The sequence below is a fragment of the Nipponia nippon genome, unplaced genomic scaffold (assembly GCF_047370975.1).
Source record: "Nipponia nippon isolate SJK-2023a ecotype South Korea unplaced genomic scaffold, ASM4737097v1 scaffold_1, whole genome shotgun sequence".
In the NCBI taxonomy this organism is placed as follows: Eukaryota; Metazoa; Chordata; class Aves; order Pelecaniformes; family Threskiornithidae; genus Nipponia; species Nipponia nippon.
Genome location: NW_028262290.1, coordinates 127,836,471 through 127,853,475, shown reverse-complemented (window position 1 = coordinate 127,853,475; position 17,005 = coordinate 127,836,471). Strand labels below are relative to the sequence as shown.

General features: G+C 36.0%; 1 protein-coding gene across 10 annotated transcripts in view; it reads right to left on the bottom strand.

Annotated features, from left to right (window-relative positions):
- TBC1D5 (TBC1 domain family member 5) overlaps window positions 1–17,005 on the bottom strand; it is a 318,020-nt gene that overhangs the window by 128,449 nt on the left and 172,566 nt on the right. For all 10 annotated transcript variants that reach the window (XM_087771855.1, XM_087771860.1, XM_087771874.1 and 7 more), the window contains 5 exons: window positions 15,126–15,193; window positions 8,625–8,727; window positions 2,320–2,408; window positions 773–823; window positions 614–683 (listed from right to left, as the gene is read on the bottom strand). In XM_087771855.1, coding sequence (XP_087627981.1) covers window positions 614–683; window positions 773–823; window positions 2,320–2,408; window positions 8,625–8,727; window positions 15,126–15,193 — 381 coding nt within the window. The remainder of the gene's footprint in view (window positions 1–613; window positions 684–772; window positions 824–2,319; window positions 2,409–8,624; window positions 8,728–15,125; window positions 15,194–17,005) is intronic.

The following is a 17,005-nucleotide window of genomic DNA, read 5'->3' as shown; positions in this document are numbered from 1 at the left end:
AATTAAAAAAAGAGAAATGTAAACAGAGAAAGAGACAGGAAAAAAGTATTCAAAGGAAATCTTGAGCAACTGACTGAGGCAAAATGGACAGAGGGAATTGTCCCTCATGCCATACATGAAAAACGGTTACAGGCAAGGTCTAGATGGTCCCTAGATGGTTCCTGCAAAGAAGTGTTCTGTAGAACTAAACTCAGAACACAGAAAAAGCTTTTCCATGAAAAGAGGCAACATACTAAATACAGTGGCACCTGTATAGCTACACATGAGATCTGAGGGCACAGACGTCCCTTCTGTTTGAATATCCCGAGGTCAAAAAGAAAAAAAAAAGGAAGGAAATGTAATGATGAAGTCAGAGAAAGATGCACCCTGACCTACGATGGACTATGATCAAAGTTTTGCTTTCACAGCAAATTGTTTATATTGTAAATGGTTTAAAACAATTCAAGTCTCAATACGTTAAACACTGCCTATATGTATTTATTTAAGATGACGTTTGCACAGGGTTTGGGCACATAGATGTGCCTATGACAGGCCTTCTTTTGAATGCTACACAAGAACATCACTCATACATAGGAGACTCTGTGTTCGTACAACATTTTAGAGCAATATTTACCTTCTGACTGTCATGTTCAAAAGTTGAAAACCAATGTTCTGCAGTTTTCATAAGACGTGTGAACATTGCACTGAAGGGGGAAAAACCCAGAAACTTGGTGTTAAATAATGTATTACAAGTAAGAACAAGTTAAATGTAAAGGAAGTTGTTAAAACTTACTAGGCGTCATGTTCCAGATATTCAGGATTCAAAAGAACTTTCATTTCCTCACTGAAAAAGGCAACAGTGAACAATCCAAATGTGAATGTTTATTTTTGGTCAGCATTCTGCATGTACTATTATGTATTTATAAGCCAACTTTCATATAAAGTGCAAATGAGAAAACTAGCCTTTTTAATTAAAAAGAGCAATTCCATTGAACAAATGAAGTCTTCCCTTTTTATAAAGATCAAAACCAAATTAGCTGCCTTGTCTGCACTACAATGAAGTAACCATCTAATTATTCCAAATAACAAATTACTGAATGTCACAATGTATTATTTGAATATGCTTGATCTAGAATAATTGATTGCTGCACAATCTATCACTGTCCCAAACAAAAAAAATATGGTTACTGGTCAAATATGCAGTATCAAAACATTAATTTATTTTGTTTTAATAGCCTGTATTTTTATTGTACTTTAACAGCAATTAATCAGTGACAGCACCTCTTTTCCATCTACTTTGCTGCTTAGCTCTACTTTTTCAGTGGGGATGGAACAGAATGCTGTGCATATCACATGGTTATTTTAAGTTACTTAGCACTGAAGATCATCTTCTAGGTAATTTCAGGATAGCTAAGGACAGACATTGAATAAAAACACAGACTTGTAAATAATCTCCATCCTTATGCTTAACTGCCTTTGGACAATCACGTTAAGGGGTGCTATCAGAGGTTATAGTACATAGTACACGTAATTAAATTGGCTTTTATTCACTGCTGGACTCCACAAGAGAGTGCAAAAAGGCAAATGAAAAGAAATGACCTAAATATCACAAGTGATACAAGAAGGCAGCTAGGTTCTTCCCCCCCCCCCCCCCCCCCCGAAGCTTTACCTATAGGGCAAGAAAAAAAGCACCTGAATTTGGTTGACAGACAATCATATGTGATGTAATATTTTATACATATGTGTATGATTACATGCACACACACACAGAGTCTGAGTGAAATGGAGAATCAATAGCTAAACTTAATGTTACTACCAAGTCAAAGGACAGTCAGATATTGCAGCTACAACATTGCAGGTGATGAAAGAAATATCAATCACAACAATTTGTCTACATTGATTTTTTTGGCTTTTAAGATATGAGGAAAGGTAGTTGGTAACATGTCCTTTCTATGACCGTAGTTCTCTAATCTGCCTCCTCTCTGAAATGACAAAAAATAAATTATTTCTGGCTATAAGAATGAGGTGAAACAGTAAGTATGTAAGCTTTTTGATTAAGGTTTCCCTTCAGGTTTCTTGGCTTCCCTTTTTTTTGCCAGCTAGTACCTGTGAAGGGGCCAATATCTACACCTTTAATCCCCCTTTCGGAAGCTGTGGTAGGGAAGACGAAATAAGGACGTTCCCATAACAGCATGAAGATGCAACCATTTCTGGTATCAATTTATTAATTATAAACAAAGAATTAAGGAACACATATTTATAAGTTCCAGTGAAGCCAACTTCATCTATTTTTTTAAGATGATGGATTTTTAACACTATGCAAATAAAAACAGTGCTTACCTTGGCTGTGCAGCTTCACTGGCATGTGAAAAAGCTTGGTGGTCACAATGCAGGATAAAGACAATGGGAGCTAAAAGTTCATGCATACCCTAAACATAAAAGGAAGCAAAAGTAGAGTAAGGTTTTCCAGTCACATAATAGTTTATAATACATAGCATCAGGCAGCCAGCAATAATAGGTGCAAACTAACTAAAAGCAGGAACATTGACATTCTTAACAGAATGGTTTCAGAATCAATGGCTTTTATCTTAAATTCTGAGTAAATCCAAGTGTTTATTCTTCCACAAAATATGGAAGCAAGTTATTCTCCCTTTTTCTAACACAACAGACAACAAATTGACAATGGTAGTCAACCCTGCACCTGGCAGTTTACTCCAAGATCTATGTTCATAAGTACGAATTTTATTTACGATAATTACAATCATGATCCACAGTACAAAGATCTGCAATAGGGACAAATTACAAACTTTGAAATTATTTTTTATTTGATAATGTTCCAAAACCAGCATAGCAGTAGCCTTTAGAGGAGACAAGGGCAGCTATTTGGGAAATCAGAAAATGAAACTTACGTTCCTATGGACATGAGAAATAAAATGGGGTTTTTGCCTCTCTTTTTTTTTTTTTTTTTCAAGTCATTATGTCAATATGAAAAATAAACTCATTATAACACAATGCATAGGAGACCTGGTACTGTTCCATTACAAACTATTACTTATATGTGCAATGTATATTAAGATACAGAAAAAATATAGAAACATGCAGGACCAGAAGAGAAAAAATTGGTGGGTAGTTGAGAACTTGGGCCAGCATTAGAAGCATCACTGGGCCACCCAGGCCAGCCATTGGTGCTTTTACCTGGAGCTCACCAGGAACAAAACAGGAGTCTTGATTTGCCTTGATTCACCTGGGGCTTGTCAATTTATTATCAGAAGCAGAAGCAACCACTTTAGGAAACAAACAATCCAGTTGGCAAGCAGCAATGCACTGGCAGGTAAAACTACAGCCTGCAGAACGAAACCTTATCCTCGGCAGATGTTCAGCCCCTTCCATCAGATTAGATCAGGGAAAAGGAGGATTTGGGGTATCATAACTGGGGAACTTGGTTATGTCAGGGGAGTTGGGCTCCCAGTGGTGGACTAGGATGGCAGGTAGGAACTACACAAGCTACAGGTTGGGGTGTAGCCATACAAAAGAAGTGAGGAGAGCCCTTCAGTGACGGCTCGGATGCGAGATGAAGGGTTGAGACCTGTCTGTCTGCCTCTGGACACAGGGATCACTCCAAGGCGGGGGAACTCCTGACCTCAGCCCAAAACCACCAACTACAGCCAGGCCTTGGTACCAGGCACCCAGGCTGCCACTGCTGGGTCTTGCTCTGGGTGGAGTCCTTGCCCTGGCTGCAGGAGGAAGAGTGAGCTGCCAGCAGTGCTCTAGTTCAAAGGTGCAACTACTTCACCAAGTGGAACCTCAGTCCCAGCTCCAGGTGCATGCTCTGGGCAGACAGGGGTGCTAGGAAGACCATCTTGTCTGTATCATTGGCAGAAAGAGCACTGGGGCTGGCCCATCAAGCTCATAGGCATTTCAGGCTGCTGCTGGGAGTCAGATGATGGGTCCTCAGACAGGAGCTGTTCTACTCTTATGCTTACATTTCCAAGCTAGGAAGCCTCTCCACTTGATTTTCCAGCCCTTTCAGTGACAGACAGACATGAGCCATGAAAGAGTCACATGCTTGTGCAGCTACCCTGCTGCTTTGCTGGTACATCACTTGATATTCCATGTAGCATTTGAGGAGTATTCAATACCAGTGAGTTAGCTTATCAACATCATATGTATCAAACAGATCCATTAACTACTAAAAACCTTTAACTTTTATTGGAAATAATGGGGATTTTCCTTAAGTGGTCCAAACTGAGCAGAGAGGTAGATGTGGAAGCCCTCTCTAGATCATTATCTATTTTGAGTGTGCTTGGATGCATGTTAGCGAATCTTAACTGTTTGTAAGAGGAAATTCCAATACCTAGCAGCGTTGAAGAAAAAAAAAAAGAGGTCTGGAAATTTCTCTGTGTGCTATCAACTGAAATCCTAGGAAATTTTATTTTAATTTCTTCAGGACTGAGATGTCTGTTATAGCCTCAACTGTAGGGTTGCAGCAATAGCACTCAGTTGACTGGGCAAAGCTAAAGACAGCAAGACTACTGAAGTTTGGAGTTTTTCTTTCTCTTCCTATTTCTGAACCTTTAGGGACTACTTTGAAAGATGAAGGCTAAATAGAAACTCAGTTAGGAAAAAAAAAGATTAAACCCAGTGTAGCCCTTTGATTTCAGGAGATGATGTAAAATTCCCAAACATGACAATATGGGGTAGATTACAAACTGACAACTTTACATTTCTGAAAGTCTTATGGTCACACCAAGAGGGAAAGGAATAGGAGAGACAGGGAGATAGATCCAGCATTAGACAATAAATATAAGTGGCAAAAATATCTAAATAAACTGTATATAACGTGGGTTGTATTTTCACACATACTCACAGCTCTCAGTTAATTAACAGCTCCATGTCTAATCTTTTATTCGCCCTGATATACTAACATGAAATAAGAGAAATGGAAATGACAAAAACTTGACTATCTAATAAAACTACCACCTAAGCTGTAAACATATAAGCTGAAGAAAAAGAAAGAGGACATAAAATAAGAATTAGTTACAAAAGATAAAAGCACATCATGCATTCTTCCAACATAATAATATATCAAATTTATAATAAAGTAGAATCATAATGTGGCTGCCCACATACAACAAAAACAAAACAAACAGATGATGAAATATCAGGATTTCAAAAAGATACCTCTGATCTTTCAGTTACAAGAGTACTTCAAATGTTTAGAGATTTTTAGCTTGGCAAGAAAAGCCACCAGTGTAATATGCATACACATATTTTTTCAATGCTGCAGTTTACTAAAACTCTTTAGTGTTAATAAATAAGTTGACAGAGCTCAGATAATTTTATGACACTTCCCAGCTACAACAAAATATTGATTTCATAATACAGTCTATGGTTTAGAAAGAAAACCAGAAATATAGCATTTCTACAATGAAAAGTGAATCAATGCATTTCAAAATTATATTGACTCCTCTAAGGGCAATCAAATCATGAGCAAACAATAGTTAGCCTAGTGATTTAGCTTAATTGTCACTATTTCTTTTCAGTGTAACTAGGACCAGAATTTTGGCACCACTCTTACAGAAGAATGTTAAGAGTAACTTTTACATATTCTTAAGTACAATATACTATTCTCTTTAGATTTTATATTTACAGCTGCTATTTAAAAATTCAACGATCCCAGTGAGGATTCTGTCTTTAAAATCTGTAATACAGCTTCACAACATTCTACTCCGTTTGACTAGGGACAGAAATATCTTTTTCCTCATCAAATAAAATGTTACTTCACGCTGGTCAAAAACCCACAAACCCTACTACAAAGGCAACTTTCATGCATATATGCATATTAAACAAACATTATTGATTGCTTCTTGTAAGACTATATGCTGATGCTATGTAATAGTTTCAATAAAATGTTGTAAACTTCAGATACACTTTATTTACATTTATAAGGATGCAAATTGTCAAGGAACTAGAACTTTTTCCAAATATTTTGAAAGAGAAACATTGAGTCCTGTACAGATGTTGACAGACAGAAGTATAAGTTTCCATTTATTGGCCAAGTGTTACAATTCTAATAGCAAATGTAGCTTTTCTGTGTGGTCATACAAATGAGAGAGGAATTCTCATAGAGAAAAACAGGACCAGTCCCATGATGGATACTAAATATGAAGACAAACTCCTTAATTTGGGCTTTGTATTCAGGTCACTGTGGAGAGAGCAGCTTGAAGGTGATCTGTTATTGATGAATTAATGGTAACCTTCATTATTTGCAAGAAAATACGCTAGGCTTTGATGTAGTGGAAATTATTATGGGAAGTGGGGCTTGAGTCAATGGTAAAAACAGAACCAATAAAAATAGTAGGACAGGAAGATTGACTGCAACATAGGCATTTGCTAAAAGAGGGGAAAAAAACTCCCTGTTGCCACCACAAACTCTATTTCCTATTAGGTAATTCAGGGAAGTGTACTGATGGACATGAAAGAAATCTAAAAAGAGAGAGACACGGGGACAAAAAAGCAGGATTGTTACTAATAAGCTAATAGGACCATTAATTAAAAAAAAAACAACAAGCAAACAAAACCACCCTTTGAAAATGAGGTAAGAAAAAAGAAAAGCTCCTAATAGGAGTGACACATGTACACAACAAGAGAGGAAAACCACAGTCATTTGCTATTTTGTGGACTTGACACAGCACCATGAGACTTGGGCAATATACTGAACACACTTCAGAGAGATTAAATCAACAGTTTTTCATGATCCAAATTTATTTCATTTTCTGCACTTCACCTTTCCCCTTAGTCCTCTGGCAATCCCTTCCTGGAATTACTGCATTACTGATGCACACCAGTTGAAAACAGAGGTAAAGAAGTTTTCTTTGTCAACAGCCTGTAGGCTCGCAAAATTGAACCTGTTCTTTTATCTGCCTATGTTCATTTAGCCCACCAAGCAGTCTTTATTAAAGCTGAGGCATCAGGCAGTCAAAGTTCATTAATACCATTTATATAATCTCTGCAGTTTCAATTAACTCAGCAAGACATTCTACTACATGATAACAGTCTCATTAATTCAATAAAATCCCATAACTATTAACAATATGGTCTATGTTAAACGGGGTGTCACCTAGTAGAAAATAATAGCTTTAACAGCTTGTGATGAAACTCAGGGCTTTTTTTTTTTTTTTTAAATTTGATCTGGCTAAATATTCCATCCTTATGTAGAAAGGTATTATTTCTTGGTAAGGAATCAAGAGGATTTTAAATATGAGCAGAGGGTAATTAAGTCCTTTTAAGTCATATCAAAGAGTAAAATAATACTTCTTGTTCAATAAATGATAGACTAAATTAGCTGGAATGTGTTCTTCCATTTTCCCATCATCAGTACTCTGGCCTATATTCACCAGAAATGGGAGGCTGAATACTGCTGAAGTGTTTTCTTTAGCAGTGCCCTTCAAAATACAGCTCACAAATCTCATTTTTTTCTTTTTACCATGCAAGACTATTCCTTGCTTACAGTCTGTCAAACATGAGAAATAACCAGCTGATGGAGATTTGATATGTTTGATAACTATATATTTGATTTTTGATACAATCTTTAAGACAATTCTGCAGAAGTAACTGTTCCTTCTACTCATATGTGTTGGTCTTTTCATGAAACATCACTAATTTCCTGGCTTGAGGACAGGGTGGTCACAGACCATGCCTGAAAGTATACAGTGTCTTTTAAAAATCTTCACATTTACTGAACCTCTGTTTTTTTGACATTATTTTTTTTTTGTCTATGTGAGGTTTGCTGCTCTACAGTTTATCCTTTGTCCATGCACAGGGTATCCCTCAGTCAGTCCGTACTCACTCTACAGTTAAAAGCCTGGAGAAACAAATACAAATATACTTATGTTGATAACTCTGCGTATTGGTCTTGCTACATTAATTTAGTATCAAGCTTATACCCACTTCAAAACCTTCTGAACAAATGTTAAATTAATTTAGCCTGCATCCCATATGGATGCATAGTTATTGCAGCTTTAAGGCTTTCTTTACCATTTTATAAAAAATGGTTTGAGCAGGCTCTCCTTCAGGTAACACTGTAAAAGTAGTAGTTGTAGCACCCTTATCCTTCAGTCAAGAAGCATCTGCCAGCTGCATTGTATTTGGATGCTACAGGGTTAGATAAAGGATCTATTTGCTAACGTACTGCATAGCTTTAGCACTTTGAGGAAGAACTTAAAATTTTACATAAAACTTAAAATAGTAACTTTGCCTAAATTTCAGAAGTCACTATTTATGTTTTTTGTTTATTCAGTACCATTTTTAATCCTGCTGCATACTTGCTTTCTTCAGCTAAATACAGAAAACCTTTCTTTTTCTTTTTCTTTCTTAACCAACACTGAAGAAAAAGATGTTGTTTATTAAGAAATTTGAAGGTAGACAACTTAGCAACCTTGAAGAAAACAATTTGAGGGACTGTCTTATGAGGAAAAAGCATATGTTATTCAATGAGCTTACTTTTCTTACTATCCAGCTGACAAGCAGCTCTTTGATTACTTTAGCATTATGATACAACTTCAGATACAACAGAACTACATTATTGTCAAACCGTATAGAAGATGTTGAGTCAATGAATGCCACCTGTACAGTATTTTCATTACCTGTTTATAAAGCAACTGCTCATTTTCTCTGGCATAGCAGAACAGAACATCTGTAAGAATCTTCCTCACATTCTCTTGCTGGAAATACTGCATTTCAGGAAAGCTGAAAATGAAGAAATACAGTGGAAGTAAACAATACAGCGCACAGAATCTCAGTTGCTGGTCTTACAGACACGGTTTTAGGTAAGACAGCATCCCCCTTGTCTGCTTTCCCACCACTCCATGAATTGTGGGTGCTGCTAGAACAAGAATAGATCTAAAGACTTGTTATATTTGTTTTGCAACCAAAATTCTGAACCATGTTCTTTAATACACATCAGTCCGCTACATAGGTATGATGATATCACCAGTTATTTTTACATAAGTAATCCCTTTTAACAGTATGAAAACTAGAGACCTGCAAGAATGAAATACAACGGCAGATTGTTTTAATCATCAACCTCTTACACACAGCCAATCCACTGAAAATGAATGACTTGGAGAATCTAATCCAAATAAAATGATGTACCATAAGAGTATGTTCCCAACTGCCTAAAGGATCAAGTTCCTTTCCTCCTCCATGTCATGAAAACAAGTTGAGTTGCAGCAGAATGAAAGGAGGCAGAACGAGAGGCAATGACTGAAGCGAACACCTGCCCTCTCCTTCCTGCACACAGGCTCTTACTACCAAACCTAGCAGACCAGAAGACAGTTCTGGTCCCAGGTGGCACAGCACCCCAATAGTAACTTAACTCCAAGACTGTGCTCTGCCAATTGTCCCGTCCTTCACCAATGAATCTAAAACTTGCTAGGAACACTTAGAAAAGGAGTGTGATCAAAAAATCCAAGCAGACACTTCTCCCCACAAAAAAACAAGTCAGTTAAAACTAAAACTGTTGCAAACAGTTACCTATTGATTAATTTTATTCAGGTACTGGAAAAATAAGCACTGAAGACCAAATCTCCATAGATAAAAAACATACTTTATATGACATGTTCCCATTTTTTTAATCTGTGTTAGGTTGGCAACTGTAACTGGATCATCGGTCTGCCCTGCAGTTTCATGAATAGTGCTTAGCCTTGCTCTTAATTTTTCTCAAGATGAAAGTTGGGCAAAGGAAGAGAATAAGAGCTACAATATGTTAAAGAAGTTTGTAAAATTTCCAGTTCTACACTGGAATAAAATGGAAGAAAGAAGAGCATGTTAGAAGAAGCATACACACAAGGGTTCAATATTTCATGAACATTTGAAAAATGATTAGCATTTTACTGACATGATTATTAAATTATCTCACAACCAACATGAAAACCATTATCCTAGTTCCTGAGCTCTAAGTAAGCTCCAGCATATCTTACTAGCATCTTTTGTGATGCAACATAATTAGGCATTTCACTGTCTTTAGTAGCTGTCTCAAATAAACTTTAAAATTATGAAATCATTTGATACTCTGGCTGGGCAAACATCCTTTAAGTGAAATAGAATGAAGTGGAACCAGTGTGAGAATAAGAGAAAAAAGCCTCTGGGAAAATCCTGTTAACTGCGTATACTCCAGGAAAATGTAAATATTTACAACCTGTAACTATTCTGAAGCAACTCTCACCTGTGCATCCTGCTCCCTGACTGTTGGAAGTAGGAAATAAAGTGGTTATGCAGGATGCACTTTAATGAATAAGTGCACAAACAAAAGTGTTTTCATGCTTAACGAAGAAGTAACTAGATGGCAAAAACTATTTCATAAAGCAACCACCTCAATCCACATCCAGCTATATGGAACAATAACAAATAAAATAAAAAATATCTGGAAAGGTAGAATACAAAAAAGAAAGGAAAAAGTAAAATTGGACAAAGAAAAACAGAAGAATACTTAAAAAGACAATAAGAGTAGGCCTCAGGCTAGACTGCTATAGTATTATATACAGGCTATATATATATATATATACAGGCTATATATACAGGCTATAGTATTGTCACTTTTAAAATGAAATCACATGGATTGCAGGTAAGTTTTCTTCAAGCGAATTTTGTTTTTCCTGCTTCCCAAGTCTGAGCTACAATGCTAAATGCTGGACCAGTTATATTAAGGCTGTTGTAAAGCCTGTCATGGAGAAACAATATAGGGAATTATAATAAATTACTTCAGATAAAACTGTTAGTGTTAATAATTACGGTGGTCATCTCACAGAGGTGATGACAGGTGAGCACAGGAACATAACTAATTAAGGCTAGAAAGGTGCTTTGAAATCCTTGGGTGAAGGACCCGAATCAAGATCCAAGGCAGAGAAGACACCGTGGCATAAATGCAGCAATGCTGAAGTCCTGAGAAAGGCATTGGGATGAAGGGTGTAACATTTTCCTGGCACCTGGTGGGGGTAATGGTAGACCAACATTTGGAAACTTGTATGCACTTGTACTAATCATATTACTGTAAAGGAAGGACACAGCTGAGACCAAAAGTGCATTACAGCAGATGGCAATCGACATAATTTAGGGGTTTGAAGAGATTATTTCTGAAGGACTGTTATTCAGGCCTGCCCTATGAAGTTTAGGAAGAGAAGACTAACAAAGAAAACTCAAAAATACACAGAGATATCTGTGAGGATCTAATAATACCAGGGATTGTGACAGAAAGGATAATAACGAACTCAGGAATAAGCTGGCTGAAGTATTAATTGTAGTAAATGTAAATACAAGAGATCACGAGGGAACTATCAGTTCAGGATGGATTTTTACGGAGAATGTAATTTTATAATTAAAGCACTGTTTTAGAAATACAGTATCCTCAAATCAGGCAAGGTAAGAATACTTTTCAAGAACACGAGAATATTACTTTTAATTACATTTCTGAGAAAGACTGCATAAGGACATGGAAATTTTGCTATACTGTTTTACCACAACTGCTACAACTAAACAATGGTGCATTCAAGTCCCTGCTTTCTGAAATTGAAGAGCAGTGCAAGTTAAGTTATCATTTTTAAAACATTCCTTTAGCCCATTTAGGGGCCCCTACACCAGAGGCAGCCAGACTTTGACACAGAAGAAACTTAGGCTGGCAACCAAATAAAAGGATGCACAAATACATTATGAAATAAATTTGGTGGCAGACAGAAATGAGGCTCTTAACCACAGTGGAGTGACCAACTTTTCTTTCATGAACAGAGTCCATCCCCTGCCATTCCCCAATCCTGTTACTCAGCTAGAATGGGGAAAGCTACTAAACCAGAAGGAAGATGCTCTTGCAACAGTTTGGTAAAGAATAATAATAACCGTGCTGACCCATTGCTCACTTTTTTCTTGAAAAGGAGTAAATTGGTGTATAAAGGTAGCTCGCCCTTCCAGCAGTCCCTCCTCTTACACAGAAACTAGATTTTGTCTCCTGTGTTCATACTCAATGGACTGCTGTTTTTTCCCGTCTCTTCTTTATGCTTAGGAAGGATGTAGCTGCCTAATGGCTTCTCCACTAACTTTTTTATGGGTGGGGTTTTTTTTTCTTATTTGGGAGATGGAGGGTTTGAAACAGCACCATCCACCACTACTCATCTTCACACAGCTTCCATTGTCCTAAACTGTGATTGTTACTTCTGAAGCAGAAACTAGGTAGACCAATATATAAAAAAACTACTACAAAAGAAATCCACTTGATTAGTCTACTGGGAATGCCCCCTAAGCATTTTCTTTTCTTAAAATGCTAGAGAGAGAAAGAGGGTAATCAAATCTAGCCATTTACAATCCTAGATGTACAAGGTGATGCCAGCAACTAGACTGGTATTTTGATTTGACTGGTAGCTAGATGCTCTTGCATCTGCCAATCTGCTGATTTCCATTTCTGCAGAATATTTAAAAAAATTCTTCTGTATCACTTACCTTCTTAACCATCACAAAATAAATCAGCGTTGTTCCTTGGTACATCTTTTGAATGACAGTAATTAGTCATTGCATTCTTAAGTCTGTTATGAGTTACTATGGTGCTAGTTCATACACACCTTCTTTTCTTAGTAGAATAATAGAACGCAGTATTATAGTCATAACTTGGCTGGTCCTGCTACCTACATTTAAAGTAAGGCTTTTACTTGCATTACAGTGAATCTCCCTTACCCTTCTTCCCACCTTCATTTTTAAAAGCTTCTCACTTGAGATAGAAAGAGATGGTGTTTGGTTCCAGCTCAAAAGTACACGTTTCTAGACCGCTGAAAGAAAATCCATTCTGAACCTCTCAACTACCGTAAAAAATAAATCAGGTGATTAATTAGAAATGTTGATTACTAATGAGTTAGGACTAACTTAACAAAATCCTTCTGTACTTCCCTTGTAAATATTGGAAGTTCTTATTATGCAACAGGCAAAAAATTATATTTAGACATTATAGCTTGGATTACTCTCGCCTGACTTTGGGTGACTACAGTTTAGTTAGGTCCAGGTGAGCTGGAAGCCTTTTATAATTACTGAAGAAAAACATACTTCTCTACAGTGTGATTCATCAGACCTATACTAGACATTTACTCTAGGAAGAGACGATTTGTGTCCTAGAAGTCTTCAGATACATAGACTCTAAAGTATTATTAGCCCAGTTGTGAGAATCTATGTTTTACAAATCTAATTATTAGGTGAGAGAAGGATTCACAAAATGCATATAAACACACACACACGAACAAACTTTATCACAGTTCCCTTTAGGTAACAGAATTCTGAAATTTAAAACAATTTAAACCAATACCAATTTTAAAAGCATATTTCTACCCACTTTTCCCATTTATTATTACTACACCTCAGAGAATTCTAATAAAAACATTATAGAGTAAACTTTTTACTGCTTCGACAGATGGGACTCTGGTTTGCTACTCTGTGTGCAGTTAGCATCACTCTCTACAGCATTATTTACTTGATGCTCTTGGATGATGGAGTACTGAACTCAATGACAAAGAATATAAAAACATTCATTAAATAACAAAGAGAAGCTAGAAGGTAATGATTATGGTAACTGAATACAATACTCAATTATTTTAACCTTTAATAAAAAGCATTGTAAGTTAAGGACAAATATTTAAATTGTAACTCCAGGAATTTATTTCAAGAATGGAAATGAAAAGGACAACATTAAAAAGAGGGTACTTACATTCCAAAGCCAAGGAATGTAGAAGTTACTGCTTCTTACACTAATGATAGTTTACAAACAGATACATATGTATACATAAAATGAACACTATGTTTTATGATTAGGCAAACAAGTGTCTATATAAATGCATGTAGTTTATCAAATAAATTCATGTTACTTTGATAAATTTTGCTCCTTCATTGCTTAACTTATTTTGATATTGATGACACATAATGGATGCTGCTCTTGGTTCAAGTAGACATTATTTTGTATAAATACATAAATGGAAATTTCTTTAGTCACTGTTACTGATATTAGTGAATATTACTCACTGTGAGAGCCTGGACTTTGTGCATATATATATTTTTAAATAAAAGTCTTACATCCAACACAACCTCCATACAACTTTTCATTCTCCAATTACAGTTTAGATATGTATATATTTTAAACTTAGAACATCCTGAGCTGTTTCCTTTAACAAACAAAAAATACCATCTGTGAGAATGCACATGAAAGCATACTCAGATTTTAATTATACATCTCATGGCAAAATGCATTCAAGAATGGGTCTAGGGATGGACATATAAAATATTCCAAAACCAGACAGCAATGATTTCTTCTGCATGACTTTGTTTCTGTAAATTAAAATGTGTGTGCATGGGATTTGTAAAATCTATGACTATCATCACTTTTTTCAAGTTATAAGGAAAAATATTTGCAATACAGTAAAATTTCACATGGTAGCAAACCAGTAACTGAATTTAATTAGATTTACACATCAGTCAATGCTTCCACTCTGAAAAGAAATGGTTTCAGGAACTGAGTGTTTTAACTCCAACAAGTTCCTAGACAGGAATGATCTAAGGGCCAAGAAGATGAAAACATAATGACAGTAATATTAGGACAAATTTTAAAAGGCATATGTGACAAATAACACTAGAAAAGTGACAAATAAAAATAGAAATGCTTAACTTTTCTAGATGAGTGACATTTCCCTTACTAATTACAAACTGCTTTTTTTATTACTGATTGAATAAGTGTTAAGAATTAAAGAAAGTCATCTGTTCAATCTTTCATTATGATCATAATTTAGTTACAAGACCTTTCAGTTTCTCTTACCTTCTCTTTGCTTCATATGGAAAACTCTACTTTAAATTTTACATAGTAATACACTTCCTAATATCTTAATTTAGAAGAGCTTTTCTTCAATGATACCAATAAATCTCCAGGGTTTAATGTTTAACTCAATTTTCTCATTTTTCACTCCAAGAACGCTGTATTTTTATACATTTAATGTATGTTTCTACACATTCATGTTCAACAATCCTGACATTTACACTAACCAAAGTCAAGAAAACACAATATAACATATACCACATAAAAATGCAGAATCTAAATTTATATATAGAAATTTCTTTAAAGATATACATACGTTCTTGTCACATCTTGTTCAATCATTGCTCGAAGCTCTTTATCCTGGAAAAATTTATTCCAAAGACTCTGAAATAAGGAAAAATAATTGTATGAAACACAGACTTCTACTAATACTTATGGCTTATATACTACATCAGCAAAGTACTATACAAATATTAACTAATTCATCCTCAACATTCCTGGTAGGTAGGTATATCAATATTTTATGGGTGAAAAAGAATGCTGGTGACCAGCCTAATGTATCTGAGAAAGTCAGTTCAGATCAGAGATTAAAACATTCAAGTTCCTGGATCCTTGTTCTAGGCTCACTCCATTTGCTCACTGGATGGTTGCAGGTCTGTGAGTTACTTGTAAGGGGTCTATAAAAAATATTTAGAAAGGCAGAGTAAATTCAAACTTACCAGAACCAGCAGCTCAACTGAAAGAAATTCAGTAGTTCACTCACAGGAAAAGGTCTATATCGCCATACTGTACTACATTTCTCCTATGAATGTACGGACTCTAATGGGAAGCTGCTGTAATTTCCATGCTAAGAAATTGTCTGGAAGGAAGCTAGTTTGTCTTAGTGGAGGCAAAATTGAATAAGGAACGTATGATGATCAAATACCTATTATGAAAATGACATTATACTAATGGTACATATACACAGTGCAGATGAAGACTGGCCATTCTAAGAAAGTTCTGATAGAGAAAACCAAGGTACTTAAAGCTCACTGTCAACTATTCAAATAAAAAAATATTAAATAAAAGAGTTTGAAGTAGGTTTAGCTTCTATATCTGTGCTTACGACCATTTCCACTCTTTCTTTGGTTTCCGTGCCTTGTTTACCAATATTTTGCAAAAGCTAACCTGAAAGAAGTCAGCAAATGTTGTTTGTATGCTCCAGAAGAAGTATTGTAAAGCCTATTCTTTATTGTAAAGGGATGGCCATATTGATCAAAATACAGAAGGAACAAAATCTATAGCAGTCTTTTCACGCAAGTTAGTTTTCAGAGAGCAGCAGTGTCAGTGAATGAAATACTGTACAAAGAGAGTGGCTACAATACTTTCAGAATTTCTTGCTCCCCTGTAAACAATTCATTGCCGTGATGGCTTATGTTCCACAGAAAGAAAAGAGAAAGTAAATTAATGTTATCTAGGAGAAGGAAAGTAAAATAACAAAAAAGAAAATGTTAATTAGCTTCTATATTTGTGTTACAAACTATGAAAAAAACCCCAAACTTTAGAAGTATTTATATCCTTGACAATGTCTTAAGTAAAACTATTATCCTTTTAACTTGTAGCTCTTTTCATGCAGCTAGATCACATTTTGAAACTCCCCTGCCCCTGCTCCCACCCTGGTCCATCAGAGCAAAGGACGAAGGAAACACAATCTCCATTGCGAAAAGGAAGCAAAACCTGGGACACTGAAAGGGTAAAACCTTAAGTCGCTACAGAGGCTCAGAGGCACTTTGCTCTTCATTCCTATGCCTGGTTTGGCCCATGGCTTTGTTTTATAGATTAATCCCCTGCCACATACTCTGACATGTTAACCTTTGTCTTCTATCTCCTAAAGTCATCAAAGGCAGCAAGAAAGTTGTGCCACTGTGTATAATCACAAACTACAGCAGAAACACTTTAAATCTTTTACATTTGACACAACTTTCTGTCCAGCTGGATGCAAGAATGGTTTGATGGCATGCACAGTCATACTGGCTGCGGAGCCACCAATGTCTCTATGATCTATGCTTCCATGTTTCCACAAGCAAACCCATCACTCCTTCTATGTTAAATATGAAGCAGAGTACCACACTAAATACAAACAAAATATGGGCTTCCATTTTTGTGAACAAAATGGAAACACAAGCAGTATCAAAGATATCTGCGACAGTCTTTCCA